The sequence below is a fragment of the Thamnophis elegans genome, chromosome 15 (assembly GCF_009769535.1).
Source record: "Thamnophis elegans isolate rThaEle1 chromosome 15, rThaEle1.pri, whole genome shotgun sequence".
In the NCBI taxonomy this organism is placed as follows: Eukaryota; Metazoa; Chordata; class Lepidosauria; order Squamata; family Colubridae; genus Thamnophis; species Thamnophis elegans.
The window spans coordinates 8,418,864-8,438,117 of NC_045555.1; the positions used below are offsets into that span (position 1 = coordinate 8,418,864).

Below are 19,254 nucleotides of genomic sequence, written 5' to 3' on the forward strand. Positions count from 1 at the left end.
ACATAAGGTTAAGATTAGAACCGGTGCTGTCCAAAGATGTCTCCATGGTCATGCGGCTGGCATGACTCAACACTGAAGACGCATGGAACGCTTTTACCTTCCCACCAAACTAGTGGTCCCTATTTTTCTGCTTGCATTTTTTACTTGCTTTCGAACTGCTAGGTTGGCAAAAGCTGGGACAAGCCATGGGAGCTCACTCTGTTATGCCGGTAAGTTTACACTGTTTAGGCATAGGTTTACACTACTCACACTGCAACTCCTGTTGCAAATAGCATCAGAAATACAAATACACAAGCTAAATCCCACCAAATCTCCCAAGCCCTGCGAGGTGGAAGCTGCTCCCCCCCCCCCGCACTTCCCGTCCCACAGTAGTCTGGTTCCCATAATAAAGTGGCAGGGCAGCTTGACACAAAGGCTGCCCAGAAATCCACCCGAATCATTTCATATCTTCCAGACTGAACGGCTCTCGGCCCTTTCACGCTGCTTCTGAAATTTCCTTCCCTTTTCCTGAAACAGTTTGGCATTGTTGCCCTGCTGGGAGGAAGTTGTGCAAGGCCGCCTCCCATCCTGTGATGGGCCCTGGGGGTGGGAAATCGGCACGGAAGGAGGCAGCCAGGGGAAAACCCCTTGCTGCCTGCCCTCTTTGGAGAGGAGATTCCCCACCCACACGGGTCTTAAGGGGGACTGTGGGAACAGCCTTCCCTGGCAGCCTGGCAATGAGACCCTTGCGTGCAACTGAACTGTTCCTCACCCAGCCCAGATCTCTTCCTCTTGCTGGGGGCGGGGGCGGGGGGAGCATCTGGGATCTTTTCTGGGCAGGCAGGAACCTGATGCGGGGGGCTCAAACTAGGCTGAGCTGTTTGGCTGCCAAGAAGGCATTGGTGGACCCAAATAGTGCCTGCCTCCTGAATCAGGGTCCCCCCCCACATTTAGGCTGCAGTCAACATTGATGGGTTTTCATGGCAAAGATACTAGAGTAGGTTGCCATTTCCTTCTCCAGAGGATCACGTTTTGTCAGAGCTCTCTGCTATGACCTGCCTGTCTTGGGTGGCCCTGCACTGCATAGCTCATAGTTTCATTGAGTTATGCAAACCCCTTTGCCATGAGAAGCCAGTAATCCATGACATCTTAAGGAAGGCTGAGCGCCAAAGAATGGAGGCCTTTGAACTCTGGTGCTGGAGAAGACTCCTGCATTGAGTCCCTTGGACTGCAAGGCCATCCAACCGGTCAGTCCTAGAGGAGATCAACCCTGACTGCTCTTTAGAAAGCCAGATCCTGAAGAGGAAACTCAAAGACTTTGGCCACCTGATGAGAAGGAAGAAGGACTCCCTGGAGAAGAGCCTCATGCTGGGAATGATGGAGGGCAAGAGAAGAAGGGGACAGCAGAGGAGGAGGTGGCTGGATGGTGTCACCAAAGCAATCAGTGTGAGCTTCAATGGACTCCAGAGGATGGTAGAGGACAGGAAGGCCTGGAAGAAGGTTGTCCATGGGGTCACAATGGGTTGGACACGACTTTACAACTAACAACAAGGATGATGGGAGATGCAGTCTGGTTCTCAAATTCCAGCACAGCATCTCCCCCCCTGCCCCGATCAACAGTGCCCTCCTGAGGGTCTATCCACCCCATTTCTGAACACTTGCATGACTCCAGCCAGTTCTGACCCCATGGCACAATAATAAAAATAATCCGAAGCGCCACACTTTTTTCCCCACACCTGCCCGTATTTGTTTGAACCCAGAGAAGGAAAGGTGAGCTGGCAAAGGAGAGTGCCAGGGGCTGCCGTGGGGTAAGACCGAGAGCCTGGGTCTCCCAGGGGGTTTGCAAAGACGGACCTCAAGCCAAGAACCTTATGTGGTTCATTCAGTCGTAGTTATCCAAAGCCCTCCATAATCTTTCCCCACGCATGGCAGATAGGGAAAAATGTCCTTCCTTCTGTTTGCCTGGGTGCTTTTGCCTGCCCAGACTGGATTCTGCAACCGTCTCCCCAGCCTGCATGGAGGGGAGGGGGGCAGGCAAACAGGACCCTCAGGATCCACACCTCCAATCTGTCCCAGGAAGCAGGAATTGCCGCTGTGGAGGGAGCATTTCTTGGTTGTGTGTGTGTGTGTGTGTGTTTGTGTGTGTGTTTGTGTGTGTGTGTTGAAAAGGACACAGCTGTTGTTTTCTCACCGGGCTAATGTTTAGCTTGCTCTTGTTTTTACAGCTGTGTAGCCCTCGGGCTGGCATTTTCTCCTTTCCGGATTGGCAGCTTCTGATCATTTCCTTGCAATGCTGGGGGGAGGGGGGGCGTGCGCATGCCCGCAGCACTGCTTTGGCTCCAGGGTCAAAGTCTGCCGGTTGTGTTGCAGCGGGCAGGGAAGCTGTGCCCTGCTGCAGCCTTGGGCACAGAAATGCCTGGCAGCTTCCCAACTCTTTTGCAAAGGTTGGTCCCAGGAAAAGGCTTCTGCGGGCAGAAGCAGATGCCCAAGCTGGCATATCCTGGCGAAGCCCTTTCAGACCTTTCCAAGAATCTCACCTATTTTCATCCCACAAGCCAGGTACCACCGATGGGCTCAACGGAAGAGCCAAGAAAATCCCACCAGTGATTAGCACCTCCCTTGTCACTTGCAAGGGACGCGATGGCTCAGTGGCTAAGATGTTGAGCTTGTCGATCAGAAAGTTCGGCGGTTCGAATCCCTCGCGCCTTGTAATGGTAACATGTCCCAGCTTCTGCCAACTTTGCAGTTAAAAAGTACGTTAAAAATGCAAGTAGAAAAATAGGGACCACCTATTTTGGGGAAGGTCAGAGCGTCCGCGTTTAAGTCATGCTGGCCTCATGACCACTGAGACGTCTTCGGACAGCGCTGGCTCTGGCTTTGAAATGGAGATGAGCACCGCCCCCTAGAGTCGGGAACGACTAGCTCATATGTGCGAGAGGAACAGTTACTTTTACCTGCCATTTGCCCCCAGCGATGGGCCGAGACCTTTGCCCGGCTCCGTCGCCGGAGAGCGCAAGGAAAGTCCCGCCCCTCCGCAGGCCGGCCGGTTTGTTTCTTGGCCAAGGCTGCCCCCTGCTGGCAAGATCGCAGCGCTGCAACCGGCAACTTTTGCGCCGCGGAAATGCCCGTTATTTCACCACCTGCACTCCCATGCGCTGCATCCAAAGCGATCCGGGGGCGGAAAGGAAAGGACCAGATTTATTGGGATTTTTAGGGTGGGGGGAAAAAGGATCCCCGGTCAGAGAAGCAGCCATGGGTGGGAGAGACAGCCTTGCCCCACGACTAGGTAACTAAGATACTGAGCTTATCGATCATAAAGGTCGGCAGTTCTGTGGTTCGAATCCCTAGTACACGTCTCCTGCGGGGGCAGCGGGTTGGACTAGACCTCCAAGGTTCCTTCCCACTCAGTTACTGTTACTGAGATCCTAATCAATTGGGGAGCCCCCACCACCCTCTTTTCGGAAAGGAGCTCCTTCCTCGTGTGAGTTCCAGGAAGAAAACTCCTCCTGAAACGGTAAAACTCCGCACAAGTCTCCGAGAAGGCTGGGCGATGCCGTCGGAGGCGCGCACCGCCCCCGGGTGCCCGACAGGAGCCCACCGGGGAGGGCAGCGGCCGCGATCCCCGAGGGAGACCCCGCCTAGCTAACGCCTAGGGCAGGATCGGAGCCGTCGGGGGGGGGAGAGAGAGAGAGAGAGAAAGAGAGAGAGAGAGAGAGAGAGGCAGCGGTGCAGCGGCCGGCAGGGGGCAGCGTTGCTTTCTCCGGGCTCGGGGAGCCAAAGAGGGGGGGGCGCCGGCCGGGGAGCCTGCCCTCCCACCCCTTCCCCGCCTCCCTCCGCTGCCTCCCGCTTAAAAAGCCCCGCCGGTGCCCTGCAAGCGTGCCCGGGAGACCGACGGGGCCGGAGCGCAGGACGCGGAGAGGCAAGGTGAGGCAGAGGGAACCCCGCTCACCCTCCTTCTTCCCCCACCCACCCCCACCCACGATCTTCGCCCTGGCGACCTGGCAACGGGGTCCCTTCGAGTATGGGGAGAGGGCGATGGCGGGTCGGGCAAGGAAGGGCATCCCTCGGGAAGGGAGCTGGGAAGCCGGATCGCGTGTGTCGTGGGGAGGGGGGCACTTTTCGCTGCTTCACTCTCTCTCTCTCACACACACACGAGGCTCAGCGGTGCCCAAAAGATGCCAGGCGCCCATAGCCCGGGCAGGTCCTGACCTCCATGCGGCCACCTTCTCCCGCACCAACCTTGCGAGGAAGACCACAATCGCTACAGGAGAGGGAAAGGAGACTGGAAAGCAACCGGGCTGTTTTGTCCTCCCCCTATCCCACCCCGCAGCTGGTCAGATTTGCGGCGGGGGGGGGGGCTCCCCTGAATGAATCACTTGGCAGGGCAGTCGGATCGGGTTAACTTCAGGCACGCTCAGCGAAGTGACGATGTCGGGACACCCCCTCTCCCCCGTCCAAGGATTCTGCCCCCCCCCCAGAGAAACCCCAGCCAGGGATCCTCTCTCCAGCCTGAGTTGGGGTGGGGGGTGCCCATGGCTGGCATCCAGAATCCGTGCCAGGCAAGAGGGAGCAAGGCTCCCAGGCAACGCCGCCGGGCAATTTTGCCAAAGCAGCTCCCCAGCGTTTTGTCCTCCGCAAGCTGCCTGGCTCATCCAGGCCATCCTCCCGAGAGGGAAGGCAGCGGCGGGCGTGGGGTGGGGGGGGAGGCCGGGGGGTAGATTGAATTGAGTGTCCCATTGAAGGAGGGTCTGGAGCAGCCCGTGCCAGAGGGGCAGGAAGGCGCGGGGGCAGGTGTGCAACTCTAAAAGTCACGTTTAAGCTGGGTGAGAAAGGATGGCAGAGAACGGAGGGGAGAGAGGGGGTAGAAGGGGCGGAGTAGATCCCCCCCTCCGCCCAACAGGAAGAAGCCGGGAGTTTTTCAAGCACTCGCCCGTTTGCCCAAGACAATTTACTCAGCCTTGCCAAACTGCCACTCACAAGGCGGGCAAGTCCCCGACCGCCTTGCCAAACTGCCACTCACAAGGCGGGCCTTGCCAAACTGCCACTCACAAGGCGGGCAAGTCCCCGACCGCCTTGTTGCAGATTCATCCCGGTGGCAGAGCAAGATGGGAGAAGGGGAGGTGGGGTGTTCCCAATACACATTACAGCCCAGCCTGCTGTGCCTCCTTTGTGGGCCAGGAAGCAGAAAAGAAAGGAAACAAGTGAGCTACAGAGCAGCAAGAATCCCCCCCTCCAGCCCCCTCGCCCCCAGCTAGAGAAAGGACCCTCCCTGGGATTACAGGAGAGACACTATGGAGCAAAGAGAGCTCAAAAAAGTAGCCCATGAAATCTGTGTTCGTCTGGCTGTTCCCCGCCCGCCTCCTTAGAGGTACTAATCCCACTCTATAAAGCTTTAGTAAGACCACAGCTAGAGTACCGCATCCAGTTTTGGTCACCACACTATAAAAAAGATGTTGAGACTCTAGAAAAAGTGCAGAGAAGAGCAACCAGGATGATGAAGGGACTGGAGGCTAAAACATACCATGAACAGTTGCAGGAACTGGGCCTGGCTAGTCTAGTGAAGAGAAGGACCAGGGGAGACAGGATAGCAATCTTCCAATATTTGAGGCGCTGCCATAGAGAGGAGAGGATCAAGCTATTTTCCAAAGCATCCGAAAGCCGGACAAGGAATAATGGATGGAAACTGACCAAGGAGAGATTCAACCTAGAGAAATTTTGGTGGGCATTGAGAACCATCAGCCCATGGAACAGACGTTGCCTTCGGAAGTTGTGGAAGCTTCATCGCTGGAAGCTTTCAAGAAGAGATTGGACTGCCATTTGTCAGAAATGGTGTAGTCTCTCTTGCTTGGGCGGGGGGGGGGGTGGACTAGATAACCTACAAGGCCCCTTCCAACATCGTTAATCTGTTAATCTTTCTACCTGGCTTTCAACCCAAATAATACCCCTTCCTTGGGGACAGTCGCCACATCGCCTAAGGTCACTCCATGCCTACAAGCATACCTGGGGACTTTCTCAAAGCGGCTCCCCTAGGCAACCGGACGGGCCCTGCCCACAGTGTGGGTCTCGCATGACTGCCTTGCAAAGGAACAGGGGGGTGGGGAGATGCCGAAGCGTGGCTTTCGGTTCTTCTTCAAGAGGGTGGCATGTGGGCCGTGAGGTTCCCTCTGCTGTCTGGCAGAAAGCAGGGGCAAGGTGAGGTGGGGGCAGCCTCAGGGTGTCCACTGCAGCCCCCTGTCTGTTGCAGGACTCTGGGATGGGGAGGATGTTCTTGGACAGAGTGGGAAGGGACCTTATAGGTCATCTACTCCACCACCACCACCACCCCCGCTCAAGCAGGAGACCCTACACCATTGCTGACAGATGGCAGCCCAGTCTCTTCTTGAAAGTCTCAACTGATGAAGCTCCCACAACTTCCGAAGGCAATTCTTGTTCCATGGGATGATTGCTCTCACTGTTAGAAAATTTTTCCTTATTTCTAGGTTGAATCTCTCCTTGGTCAGTTTCCATCCATCATTCCTTATCTGGCTTTCGGGTGCTTTGGGAAATAGCTTGACCTCCCCTTCCTCTCTATGGGAGCCCCTCAAATATTGGAAGGCTGCTATCCTGTCTCTCCTGGTCCTTCTCTTCACTAGACCAGCCATGCCCAGTTCCTGCAACCGTTTTAGTCTCCAGGCCTTTGGTTGTCTGAGATAGATTCAGATTAACAGAATTGGAAGGGACCTTGTAGGTCATCTAGTCCAACCCCTCCTCCCGCCCAAGCAGGAGGCCCTACACCATTCCTGACAGATGGCAGTCCAGTCTCTTCTTCAAATCCTCCAGTGATGAAGCTCCCACAACTTCCGAAGGCAACTTCTGTTCCAGGGGTTGATTGTTCTCCCTGTCAGAAAATTCCTCCTTATTTCTAGGTTGAATCTCTCCTGGTTCAGTTTCCATCCATCGTTCCTTGCCTGGCCTTCGGGTGCTTTGGGAAATAGCTTGACCCACCCTTCCTCTCTGTGGCAGCCCCTCGAATTGAATTGAATTGAAGGACTTCTGAGACGCTCTTCCCCTGCCGTGCCCTGTTGTAGGAGACCCCCGATGGCCGGCTGGGAGAGCCTCTGCTGTGGGCAGAGTGGGTTGCCCAGATTGCTTCCCGTCTCAGGGCAAAAAAATAGCCCTGCCCAGCAGGACGGCGGCAGAATCTCTTTTTCCAAAACCTCCATCTGTATCTTGCCGAGGAAGCCCCCCACGTCCTGCTGAAGGCGGTGGGCTCAGCCGCCGCCTCCCCTGCTATCTAAAGACTGCCAGGGCAGGGCGGTGCGTATGGGCATAGGCAGCAGCTGCTCCGTCCATCCCAGGTGCCAAGACGCCTGGGAAATGCCTCCATCCGGCTCTTTCATTGCTGGGGGGGCGGGGGGGGGGAGCAATGGAGCGAGGGGAGGGGGGAGAGAGAATTGGCTTTAAGCCTGCCTGCCAAAAGCTCCCGGCTTCTCTTAAGCGCATTTGATGGATTCAACAGCGCTCAGGGGAATAATCCCAGAGAATTAGTGACAGCAAAGAGAGGCTTACGGCAACGGGGAGGGAGGGGGGGAGCTGCTTTGCCCCACACGCAGGTGGCAGCGTGGGAGAGTCAGGCCCCCAAGAGAAGATTTTGCAGCGAAAGGACTGGGATAGACAGGGAGGATGCTTCTCCCACGGTCAGCCCGGTGGGGAAGATTCGTCTGGTCGGCCGGATGCATGAAAAGGAGATGTGTGTGTGTGTGGCATCACAAGCGTTTGTTGAGGAGGAAGGGCCGGGTAAACTGCATCCAAAAGTCACTCTTCATTCAAACATTTCCCTTGGGAGCCTGCATTAGCGAAGGTGATGGACGATATCGCGCCGGTTCCTCCCACCAAGGCTGTCCAGGCTCTCTGTCCAGTTGGGGGGCACCTTCCCCCCACCTGATCCCATCCAGACGCAAGCTGGTCTGCCCTGGCACTGCCTTGCCTTGGTTCTTGCCAGGTCTTGTGAGTTTTAGAGTCCCAACATAGCCCAAAGATACCAACTGCTTTGCCAGAAGAGCTCTCTCTCTCTCTCTCTCTCTTTCTCTCTCTCTCTCTCTCTCTCTCTCTTTTCAATCTCTCTCTCTCTCTCTCTCTCTCTCTCTCTCTCTCATCTATTTCAATCTCTCTCTCTCTCTCTCAATCTCTCTCTCTCCCTCTCTCAATCTCAATCTCGTACCAAGAGGGAATTTAAGCAGTGGTAAAATTCAATATTTTTACTACCGGTTCTGTGAGCGTGGTTTGGTGGCCGTGGTAGGGGAAGGATATTGCAAACGCCCCATTCCCTTCCCACTCCAGAGGAAGGATACTGCAAAATCTCCCTTTTCATCCCAATCCAGGGGAAGGAAACTGCAAAATCTCCCTTTTCATCCCAATCCAGGGGAAGGATACTGCAAAATCCCCATCCCCTCCCCACCCCAGGGGAAGGGTACTGCAAAATGCCCATTTCCTTCCCACTCCTGGGGAAAGGATATTGTAAAATCTCCATTCCCTCCCCACTCCAGGGGAGGATACTGCAAAATACCCATTCCCTCCTCACTCCTGGGGGAAGGATACTGCAAAATCTCCATTTCCACCCCACTCTTGTGGGAAGGATACTGCAAAATACCCATTCCCACCCCACTCTTGTGGGAAGGATACTGCAAAATCTCCATTCCCTCCCCACTCTTGGGGGAAGGATACTGCAAAATACCCATTCCCTCCACACTCCTGGGGGAAGGATACTGCACAATACCCATTCCCACCCCACTCCTGGGGGAAGGATACTGCAAAATACCCATTCCCAACCCACTTTTGGGGGAAGGATCCTGCAAAATCTCCATTCCCTCCCCGCTCTTGGGGAAGGATACTGCAAAATCCCCATTCCTTCCCAGCTCCAGGGGAAGGATACTGCAAAATCTCCATTCCCTCTCCACTCTAGGGGAAGGGTACTGCAAAATCCCCATTCCTACCCTACTCTTGGGGGAAGGGTACTGCAAAATCCCCATTCTCTCCTCACTCCTGGGGGAAGGATACTGCAAAATCCCCATTCCCACCCCACTCTTGTGGGAAGGATACTGCAAAATCTCCATTCCCATCCCACTCTGGGGCTGGCCAGAGGTGGTATTTGCCGGTGGTCCGAACTACTCAAACTTTCCACTGCCGGTTCTCCAGAACCTGCTGAATTTCACCCCTGAATTTAATCCTCTTTTGAGCTGGACAAACCGTGTGGCCATCTTTGAGATGAAGATACGGAGGCGGCTGACCAAGCTGGTTTTATTTATTTCAATTTTTTTTGGGGGGGGGGGTGAGATTTCCATTCCAGATTATGAATCTGAACTCCCTGGCGTTCTCCCCATGCAAACAGTAACACAGTTCTTTGATGGTCTCCAAAGATAAACTCCCAACTCCCCTCCCTGCGGGTGAGGAGGAGAGGGGGCCCAAAGTGGTGTAGGGTTTCCTGCCTAAGTTGGGGGGTTTTTGGACTAGAAGGCCTCCGAGATCCCTTCCGACTCTGTTATTCTGTGTTTCTAAAGCTCCACCGTTTCTTCAGCTTGCAGACAGGTCAACAGCTGCCCTCTTCCTGCAGGCCGAAGCGAGGTAGCTCCCCAGGAGGAGGCTGTTGTGCAGCACCTGACCCCCCCACCCCCACCCTTCAAGGAAGTGCTCCCCGTGAGGCAACACACAGCAAGCCGAGAGCTAAAACCGCAGGACAGCCCAGGGCAGGAGAGGGGCTGGCAGCCACCAAAACCTGCAATCTTCTCCCGCAAAGGAATTCTGGGGCTTAGCAATTTGGGGGAGGGTGTTGTGGGGGGGGGTGGAGCAGCAGAGGCAGGCAGGCCTGTTTTTCTTCCCCTGCTGCTTTTCCAATAGAGGGTGGTCCGGGGAAGACCCTCCAGGCTTGCCCCCGCTTCCCTCGTGGCCCCGCGGCGATAGCTATCAATCCGAATAGAGCTGGAAGGGGACCTTGGAGGTCTTCTAGTCCAATCCGCCGCTCCAGCAGGAGACCTCCATCCCATTTCAGAGAGGTGGCTGTCCAGTCTCTTCTTAAAAACCTCCAACGATGAAGCCCCTGCAACTTCTAGTGGCAAGCTGTTCCACCGGCTCCCCATTGGGAAGTTTCTCCTCAATTCCAGGTTGCTTCGCTCCTCGATTAGTTTCCATCCGTCGCTTCCTGTCTTGCCTCCTTGTTGACACCCCCCCCTCCTCTTTGTGGCATCCCGTCAAATATTAGAACACTGCTATCCTACTTCTCCTTCTTTTCTCTAAACTGGCCATATCCAGTTCTTGCAACTGTTCATCGTGCGGTAGGGGAAACAGAGGGGCGCCTAAAGAAATAGAATAACAGAGTTGAAAAGGACCTTGGAGGTCTTCTAGTCCAACCCCCTGCTTAGGCAGGAAACCCATCACCACTTCAGTCAAACGGATATCCAACAGCTTCTTAAAAACTTCCAGTGTTGGGGCATTCACAACTTCTGGAGGCAAGTAGTTCCACTGATTAATTGTTCTAAATGTTGGGAAATTTCTCTTTAATTCCAGCTTGCTTCTCTCCTTGATTAGTTTCCACCCATTGCTTCTTGTTCTGCCCTGCTTTGGAGAATAGTTTGGCTCCCTCTTCTTTGGGGCAACCCCTGAGATATTGGAAGACTGCTATCATGTCTCCCCTAGTCCTTCTTTTCATTCAACTAGACATACCCAGTTCCTGCAACCGTTCTTCATATGTTTTAGCCTCCGGTCCCCTAATCCTCCTTGTTGCTCTTCTCTGGACTTTTTCCTAAAGTCTCAACATCTTTTTTGTAATGCAGTGACCCAAACTGGACACTGCATTCTAGGTGTGGCCTTACGAATAAGGATTTCTGAAGCGCTACGAACTCTTCGCGTGATTTTGATTCGGTGCCTCTGTTTATACAACTAAGAATTGCGTTGCCTTTTTTGGCTGCCTCCACATACAGCTGGCTGATATTTAAGGGATCACCTGACCTTGGTGGCTGGCTCTGTGGCTTGATGGGGATGTCCCTCTGTGCTCCCTGCAGGATCCAGAGAATTTTGTCCTGTGTGCTGGGGAAACCGTTTCCGAGACTCCACAATGAAGGCCCTTCTGCTGATGCTGCTTCCCTTCTTGGCGCAGGCCTCCCTCTCCTTTGTGGTCCCAGGTAAGAAAGGAGGCTGGCTGGGGTACTCGGCCGGGACTGGGGAAGGAGCAGAAGCCCTATCCATCAAGGTTGTGTGTGTAGGGGGGGGAGACACAGGTATTGGGGTGCTCTTGGGGGCTTAGTGGCTAAGACGCTGAGCTTGTTGATCAGAAAGGTTGGCAGTTCGGCGGTTCGAATCCCTAGCGCCGCGTAACGGAGTGAGCTCCCGTTACTTGTCCCAACTTCTGCCAACCTAGCAGTTCGAAAGCATGTGAGTAAAAAACATGTGAGTAGAAAAACAGGGACCACCTTTGATGGGAAGATAACAGCATTCCGTGTGCCTTCGGCATTGAGTCATGCCGGCCACATGACCACGGAGACGTCTTCGGATAGCGCTGGCTCTTCGGTTTTGAAAGGAAGATGAACACCGCCCCCTAGAGTCGGGAATGACTAGCACGTATGTGTGTGAGGGGAACCTTTATTTGTACTTTACCCACTTCCTCCCCTCCCCATTGCAGAAAAGGAGAAGGACCCTCAGTTCTGGCGGCTCCAGGCCCAGGAGACACTGCAGAGAGCCCTGAGTCTTCAAAGGCTGAACACGAACGTGGCCAATAACATTATCCTCTTCCTCGGAGACGGTGGGTGCAAGATGGTGGAGTCTGCCTCTCCTGGGTCATAGGCCAGCCTGAGAAGGCCGATCGCCCCTTGGCCCCTTTCAGTCTATGCCCTCCTTTTGCTTAACTCACTGGTGATCATAAAGAGACACGCTAATTCATCTTTCCTTTGGCAGCTGCCACTGGACGGGTGTGGGGAGGGGAAGATGTGTGAAGGAACGGGAGGAGGGGAGGAGGGGGTGGAAAGTCCCCCAGAAGAGAGACGGGTCCTCCCCAGTGGTGAAATTCAAATTTTTTTACTACTTTTTGTGGGTGTGGCATAGCAGAGGAAGGATACTGCAAAATCCCCATTCCTCCCCATTCTTTGGGGAAGGATACTGCAAAATCTGCATTCCCTCCCCACTCCAGGGGAAGGATACTGCAAAATCTGCATTCCCTCCCCACTCCAGGGGAAGGATACTGCAAAATCTGCATTCCCTTCCCACTCCAGGAGAAGGATACTGCAAAATCCCCATTCCTCCCCACTCTTTGGGGAAGGATACTGTAAAATCCCCATTCCTCCCCACTCCAGGAGAAGGATACCATAAAATCCCCATTCCCTCTCCACTCCATGGGAAGGATACTTCAAAATCCCCATTCCCACCCCACTCTGAGGCCAGCCAGAGGTAGCATTTGCCAGTTCTCGAACTACTCAAAATTTCCGCTACCGGTTCTCCAGAACCTGTCAGAATCTGCTGAATTTCATCCCTGGTCCTCCCAGAGAAACTTCCCTAAACATTTTTTTTAAATTCTGCTTTTATTATTTTTATAAAGAACTTGGAGGCCAGGAGCGTAGTTCCTCCTCCTCTTTTCCCTACAACAATCCTGCGAGAGATAGATAGATAGATAGATAGATGGATGGATGGATGGATGGATGGATGGATGGATGGATGGAGAGAGAGAGAGAGAGAGAGAGAGAGAGAGAGAGAGAGAGAGGGGTGTCAACACAACTTGTGGAAATGCCCGTCAGGCGGATGCTCCCCCTCCAATTCCCCCCTCCCCAACCAGACTGACACAGATGACATTTTGGGATGTACAGGAATGCCATGGCTGCGTTTCTCAGCTGGAGACCCCCAAGGCTCCTGGGCGACCATGTTGCTGTGGCTTGATGGGGAAACTGAGGCAGCACCAGGGGCAACAGGGGGACTCTCTTAACTGGTGGGCAAGGCTCACCCAGATTCTCCTTCACCAGGGATGGGCATCTCCACCGTGACAGCTGCTCGTATCCTGAAGGGCCAGCTGCAGCGGAAGACAGGCGAGGAAACCATATTGGAAATGGACCGCTTTCCGTTCGTGGCGCTCTCTAAGGTAAGGAAGGCCCCGTCTTCCTTCAGGCTGACGGCTGCTGATGGGTGGAGGAGGAAGGGAAGCCGAAAGAGTCCCAAGCCGTGTGCCTCGCCCGTTCTCGGGAAACCTCCCCAGAAGTTGGCAAGGCTTCAGGTGACACATACGGACCCTGGCCCAGAGGGAGAGGCTGGCAGAGCAGCGGGAACCCCGAGGTTAGCTCATGTGGGCAGAGAATGAAGGAGAGAGAGAGGAGAGGGAGGGAGGGAGGGAGGGAGAGAAGGAAGGACAGAGAGAGGAGAAGGAAGGAAAGAGAGAAGGATTGGCAGAGAGAGAAGGGAGGAGAGAGGGAGGGAGGGAGAGAAGGAAGGACAGAGAGGAGGGAGAGAGAAGAAAGGAGAGAGATAGGAGAAGGAAGGACAGAGAGAAGGCAGGAGAGAGAGGGGGGGAAGAGAGAAGAAAGGAAAGAGAGAGGAGAAGGAAGGACAGAGAGAAAGAAGGGCAGAGAGGGAGGGAGAGAGAGGAGAGAGAGGGAGGGAGGGAAAGAATAAAGGACAGAGAAGGAAGGAGAGAGGGAGGGAGAGAAGGAGGGACAGAGAGAGGAGGGAGAGAGAAGAAAGGAGAGAGATAGGAGAAGGAAGGACAGAGAGAAGAGAGAGAGAGGAGGGAAAGAGAGAAGAAAGGAAAGAGGAGAAGGAAGGACAGAGAGAAAGAAGGGCAGAGAGGGAAGGAGAGAGAGAGGGAGAGAAGGAAGGACAGAGAGAAGAGAGAGAGAAGAAAGGAGAGAGAGAGGAGAAGGAAGGAGAGAGAGAGAAGGAAGGAGAGAGAGGGGAGAGAAGAAAGGAGAGAGGAGAAGGAAGGACAGAGAGAGAAGAAAGGAGAGAGAGAGGAGAAGGAAGGAAAGAGAGAAAGAAGGACAGAGAGAGAAGAAAGGAGAGAGAGGGGAGAAGGAAGGAAAGATAGAAAGAAGGAGAGAGAGAGAAGGAAGGAGAGAGGGAGGGGAGAGAGAAGAAAGGAGAGAGGGGAGTAAGGAAGGAAAGAGAAGGAAGGACAGAGAGGGAAGGAAGGAGAGAGGGGGAGAGAGAGAAGAAAATAGAGAGAGAAGAGGAAGGAAAGAGAGAAGGAAGGACAAAGAGAGAAGGAAGGAGAGAGAGGGGAGAGAGAAGGAGAGAGAGAGGAGAAGGAAGGACAGAGAGAAGGAAGGAGAGAAAAGGAAGGAGAGAGAGGGGAGAGAGAGGGAGGGAGGGACAGAAGGAAGGACAGAGAGAGGAGAGAGAGAGGAGAAAGGAGAGAGAGAGAGGAGAAGGAAGGAAAGAGAGGATAGAAAGAGAAGGAGAGGGAGAGAAAGAGAAAGACCGGGCACCAGAAGACAGGCAAATCCCCATGGGCATGAGATGCCAATCCACAGCCTGAAGCAAGGTTGCTTCCCGTAAAAGACAAAAGCCATCTCTGTAGGCAAAGAGGGAGGATGCCAGTAACTCGCAGAGCGAAAAGGCACAAGGTCAGTGCCCGGGGAATCTACCCAGGAACCTGTTATACTCTGCCATCACGCGCTTAAGACTGGCGGGGGTGGATTAAAGGACACAACGTCACACCCTGGTTCCTTCTCCCTGTCTGAAAGTTTCTCCTTATTTCCAGGTTGAGTCTCTCCTTGTTCAGTTTCCATCCATTATTATTCCTTGTCCGGCCTTCAGGTACTTTGGAGAATAGTTTGAGCCCCTTCCTCTCTGTGGCAGCCCCTCAAAAATTGGAATATCCTGTCCCCCCTGGTCCTTCTCTTCTCTAGACTAGCCAGGCCCAGTTCCTGCAACCGTTCATCGTATGTTTTAGCCTCCAGTTCCCTAATCATCCTGGTTGCTCTTCTCTGCACTCTTTCTAGAGTCTCAACATCTTTTTTATAGTGTGGGGACCAACACTGGATGCAGTTTTCTAAGTGTGGTTTTACTAAAACTTTTTAGAGTGGTGTTAGTCCCTCCCTTGATCTTGATTGTATCCCTCTGTTAATGCAATTTAGGATTGCATTGGCTTTTTTGGCTGCTGCTGCACACTGCTGGCTCCTATTTAGCTGAATGTCAACTAAGACTCCGGAATCCCTCTCACAGTCTCTGCTATTAAGCCTGGTTTCACCCAGTCTCTATGTGTCCTTTTGGTTTTTTGTCTTGCCTAAGTGATGACAGCCTCTGGCTGATCTCTGGGAAAAGTCACGCAATACTTCCCTTGGTGGGTCAACCCCCCCCCTCCCTTTTTTTGGATGGGATTATGGAAGTGGCAATTACTGATGCAATGGCTCAGTGGCTAAGACACTGAGCTTGTCGATGAGAAAGGTCGGCAGTTTGGAGGTTCGAATCCCTAGCGCCATGTAACGGCGTGAGCTCCTGTGACTTGTCCCAGCTTCTGCCAACCTAGCAGTTCGAAAGCACGTAAAAAATGCAAGGAGAAAAATAGGAACCACCTTTGGTGGGAAGGTCACAGCGTTCCGTGCGCCTTCGGGCGTTGAGTCATGTCGGCCACATGACCACGGAGACGTCTTCGGACAGCGCTGGCTTTTCAGCTTTAAAATGAAGATGAGCACCGCCCCCTAGAGTCGGGAACGACTAGCACAGATGCGCAAGGGGAACCTTTACCTTTATGGAAATGGCCAAGCTTACCAGGAGGGAGCCACAAGAGAGAAGAGATGGAAGAATCCTTCCCAGGTCAAATATCTCATCTCCGATTTTCGCTTTCCTTCTACTCCCCTGCAAGTGTTTAAAACCTGCGGTTATCACAATGGACAGGCCACGCTTGCTTGCTCAAAGGAGGGATATTTCGCAACCGCCGCCTCGCTTTGCCAACTCCGTGCCTCTCGTCCCACGGACAGGAATGGGAGGATATTGATATCAATGTTTTTTGTTAAAATGTTGGAACACCGGGTTCTAGGCAGAGTTGAGACATGTTCGTAGTTAGCAAGTTGCAAGCTTGCAATCGTTGGCAGCCACCTTAAATGGGCAATAAAAAGAGCTGGACCCTATCGGAGAAACTAAAATTGTTTTTTTTTAATAATGTGTATATATATGTATGTATGTATGTATGTATGTATTATGTCACAACCCCTGGTATGCCCAAATATTTGGGCATACCAGGGGTTGTGACATAATACATACCTATTTCCCTAGCCTAGCTGATAAAGGAAGAGATCCTGTGGCTTAGTGGCTAATATAGCTGCCTGATATGTAATACAGCCCAGGTTCGAATCCTAGTAAGGGTACGGCTAGCTGATGAGAGCTAAATAGCTTGAAATAGATCTATACTAGTCTCCCTTTATTTATTTATCAGCACAAATGCAATATATATATATATATATATATATATATATATATATGTATATGTATATGTATATGTATATGTATATGTATATGTATATGTATATGTATATGTATATGTATATGTATATGTATATGTATATGTATATGTATATGTATGTACACACTCCACTTTCCACTAACCAGTGTGTCGTCCGGGTATAAATATTTTGTGCCAACATTAAAATATACAATAAAAGATATTCATTATTTAATCTCATCTTGGCTTAATTTCCAATACTTTAAGTATCTAATCTTATAACCATCCAATTGTGATTTATTTAACTCTATTAATTGTATTAAATACTAATACATTTTCTGTACTTTAGATAACTTCTTTTACTATTAATTCTTATGTCTATTCTCTAACCACCGATAAAAAGATTCCCAAATTGTAAAATAATCCGTTTCTTCTTCCTCTTTGATTGCCATTTCTGCACATTCTAATATTTCCCTAATCACCACCTCCTCTGTAGGAACCTCTTCGCTTTTCCAATTTTCTGTAAATGCAACCCCAGCTGCTGTTATAACACGAATAATCAAATATGCATTTCCTTTTTTTAAAATTAACAAACATGTAAAATACACACACACACAAAACCTAAAATAAAACCACATTTACACAATAAAATACGAACAGGAGCTTCCTGTTCTTTCTAATAGCAATTATCAATCGATAACGCTCACCTTATATTATTTCCCCTTCTATTGTATCTCATTTGGATTTCACCATTCTTTCTTTTACTATAATTTTCTGGTAAAACCCCCTGCAGGAATATTTTAGGTTTTAACTCTCTGTGTTGTATCATCTTTTCCAGTCCCCGTATGTATTTTAGTCCAATATTTTTTTGCTTCTCACACAGGTCCATCACATAAGAGAAATTAATTAATTAATTAATTAATTATCAAAAATAATCAAGATTAATCAAAAATAATCAAGATTAATTAAAATTAATTAAAATTAATTAAAATTAATAAATAGAAAGAAGGACTAGGGGAGACATGATAGCAGTGTTCCAATATCTCAGGGGTTGCCACAAAGAAGAGGGAGTCAAGCTATTCTCCAAGGCACCTGAGGGTAGAACAAGAAGCAATGGGTGGAAACTAATCAAGGAGAGAAGCAACTTAGAACTAAGGAGAAATTTACTGACAGCGAGAACAATGAATCAGGGGAACAGAAGTTGCCTCCAGAAGTTGTGAATGCTCCAACACTGGAAGTCTTGAAGAAGAGGTTGGAGAGCCATTTGTCTGAAACGGTGTAGGGTTTCCTGCCTAAGCAAGGGGTGGGGGTTGGACTAGAAGACCTCCAAGGTCCCTTCCAACTCTGCTATTGTATTGTATTGTAAAATTGTTGATGGCTGTTTGCCCAAGGAGGGATCACCTCCCTCAGACCCCAGTTGGTAGCCGTAAGAGCTGGCACCCAGAGCCGTACCCCACACCCGTTGTGCCATCCGTGTGGTGGGAAGAAGCAGTCCCTACAAGTGAATTGCCCACCGTTTTCCAATCCTTTCTTTATGGCAGACCTACAACACCAATGCGCAGGTGCCGGACAGCGCGGGCACCGCCACGGCTTACTTATGTGGCGTCAAGGCCAACGAAGGAACTGTGGGGGTCAGCGCCGCCGTGAGGCGGTCCCAGTGCAACACGACGGCCGGCAACGAAGTGACCTCCATACTCAAGTGGGCGAAAGCCGCAGGTGAGGCAAGGTGGCGCAGTGGTTAAATGCAGCACTGCAGGCTACTTCAGCTGACTGCAGTTCTGCAGTTCGGCTGTTCAAATCTCACCGGCTCAGGGTTGACTCAGCCTTCCATCCTTCCGAGGTGGGTAAAATGAGGACCCGGATTGTTGTTGGGGGCGATATGCTGACTCTGTAAACCGCTTAGAGAGGGCTGAAAGCCCTATGAAGCGGTATATAAGTCTAACTGCTATTGCTATAATCTAGATCCGTGAGGCCGGAACGATGGCACGCTTGCCACAGGTGGCACACAGAGCCCTCCCTGCGGGCACATGAGCAGCCCGCACCCATCATGCAATGCATGTGCAACACCCACCCACCCCGTGCTCCCCCAGCCTCTCCGTGCTTCCCCCCCCCCCAACGTCCCATTTTGGGCCTAGTAGGCCTGCCTGCAGCCTCCTGTGAGCAAACACGGGCCACCATGCCACTTCCCCTGCACTCCCCCCGCCCCCGCGCATGCACGCACGCCTCCCACCAGCCAGTTGATTTTGGGGTCTCTGCCGCGTGCATGCGGCAGGGACCCCCCCGTGCATGCGCGGGGGTGGGGGAAGCGTGGGGGTGCAGCGCACCCCCTCCCTTGTGCCTGTGTTTACTCCCAGGAGGCTGCAGGGAGGCCTACTAGGCCCAAAATGGGGCATGGGAGGGGGGGTCAGGCACAGGGAGGCCGGGGGAGTGCCGGGATGTGTGTGTCGTGCCTGCATTGCATTATGGGTGTGGGCTTTCAACACGCTACGATAGAAACGTTAGCCACCCCTAACGTGGATTTGAGATGGTTGGCGGAGCACGGGATGAGCGGTCTGGCTTCCAGGCAAGGTTCCTCCCAGTGGCGGGTTGCCAATTTTTAAAAAAATTACCGGTTCGGGGGCGCGCAATTCTTTTGCGCATGTGCAGGTGGGCGGAGTCTCCCGCCGCAGCTACTACCGATTCGCGCGATCCGGGCCGAACCGGGGAGCAACCTACCTCTGGTCCAGTGGTGGGTTTCAAAAATTGTGGGTGTGGCCTCCTTTGTGGGAGTGGCTTGCCGGCCATGTGACCTGGTGGGAGTGGCTTGCCCGCCATGTGTTTTCTTTCTTTCTCTCTCTCTCTCTCTCTCTCTTTCCTTCCTTTTGTCTCTCTGTCCCTTTTTTCTTTTT

At 52.3% G+C, this 19,254-nt stretch overlaps 1 protein-coding gene across 1 annotated transcript in view; it reads left to right on the forward strand.

Moving 5' to 3' along the window:
* The first annotated feature begins 3,821 nt into the window (after positions 1-3,821).
* Positions 3,822-19,254, forward strand: part of ALPL (alkaline phosphatase, biomineralization associated) — a 39,185-nt gene continuing 23,752 nt past the window's right edge. Inside the window, exons 1-5 of the mRNA XM_032231737.1 lie at positions 3,822-3,903; positions 11,013-11,132; positions 11,630-11,749; positions 12,957-13,072; positions 17,908-18,082. Of these exons, the coding sequence (XP_032087628.1) occupies positions 11,066-11,132; positions 11,630-11,749; positions 12,957-13,072; positions 17,908-18,082 (478 nt within the window). The 5' untranslated portion in view covers positions 3,822-3,903; positions 11,013-11,065. The remainder of the gene's footprint in view (positions 3,904-11,012; positions 11,133-11,629; positions 11,750-12,956; positions 13,073-17,907; positions 18,083-19,254) is intronic.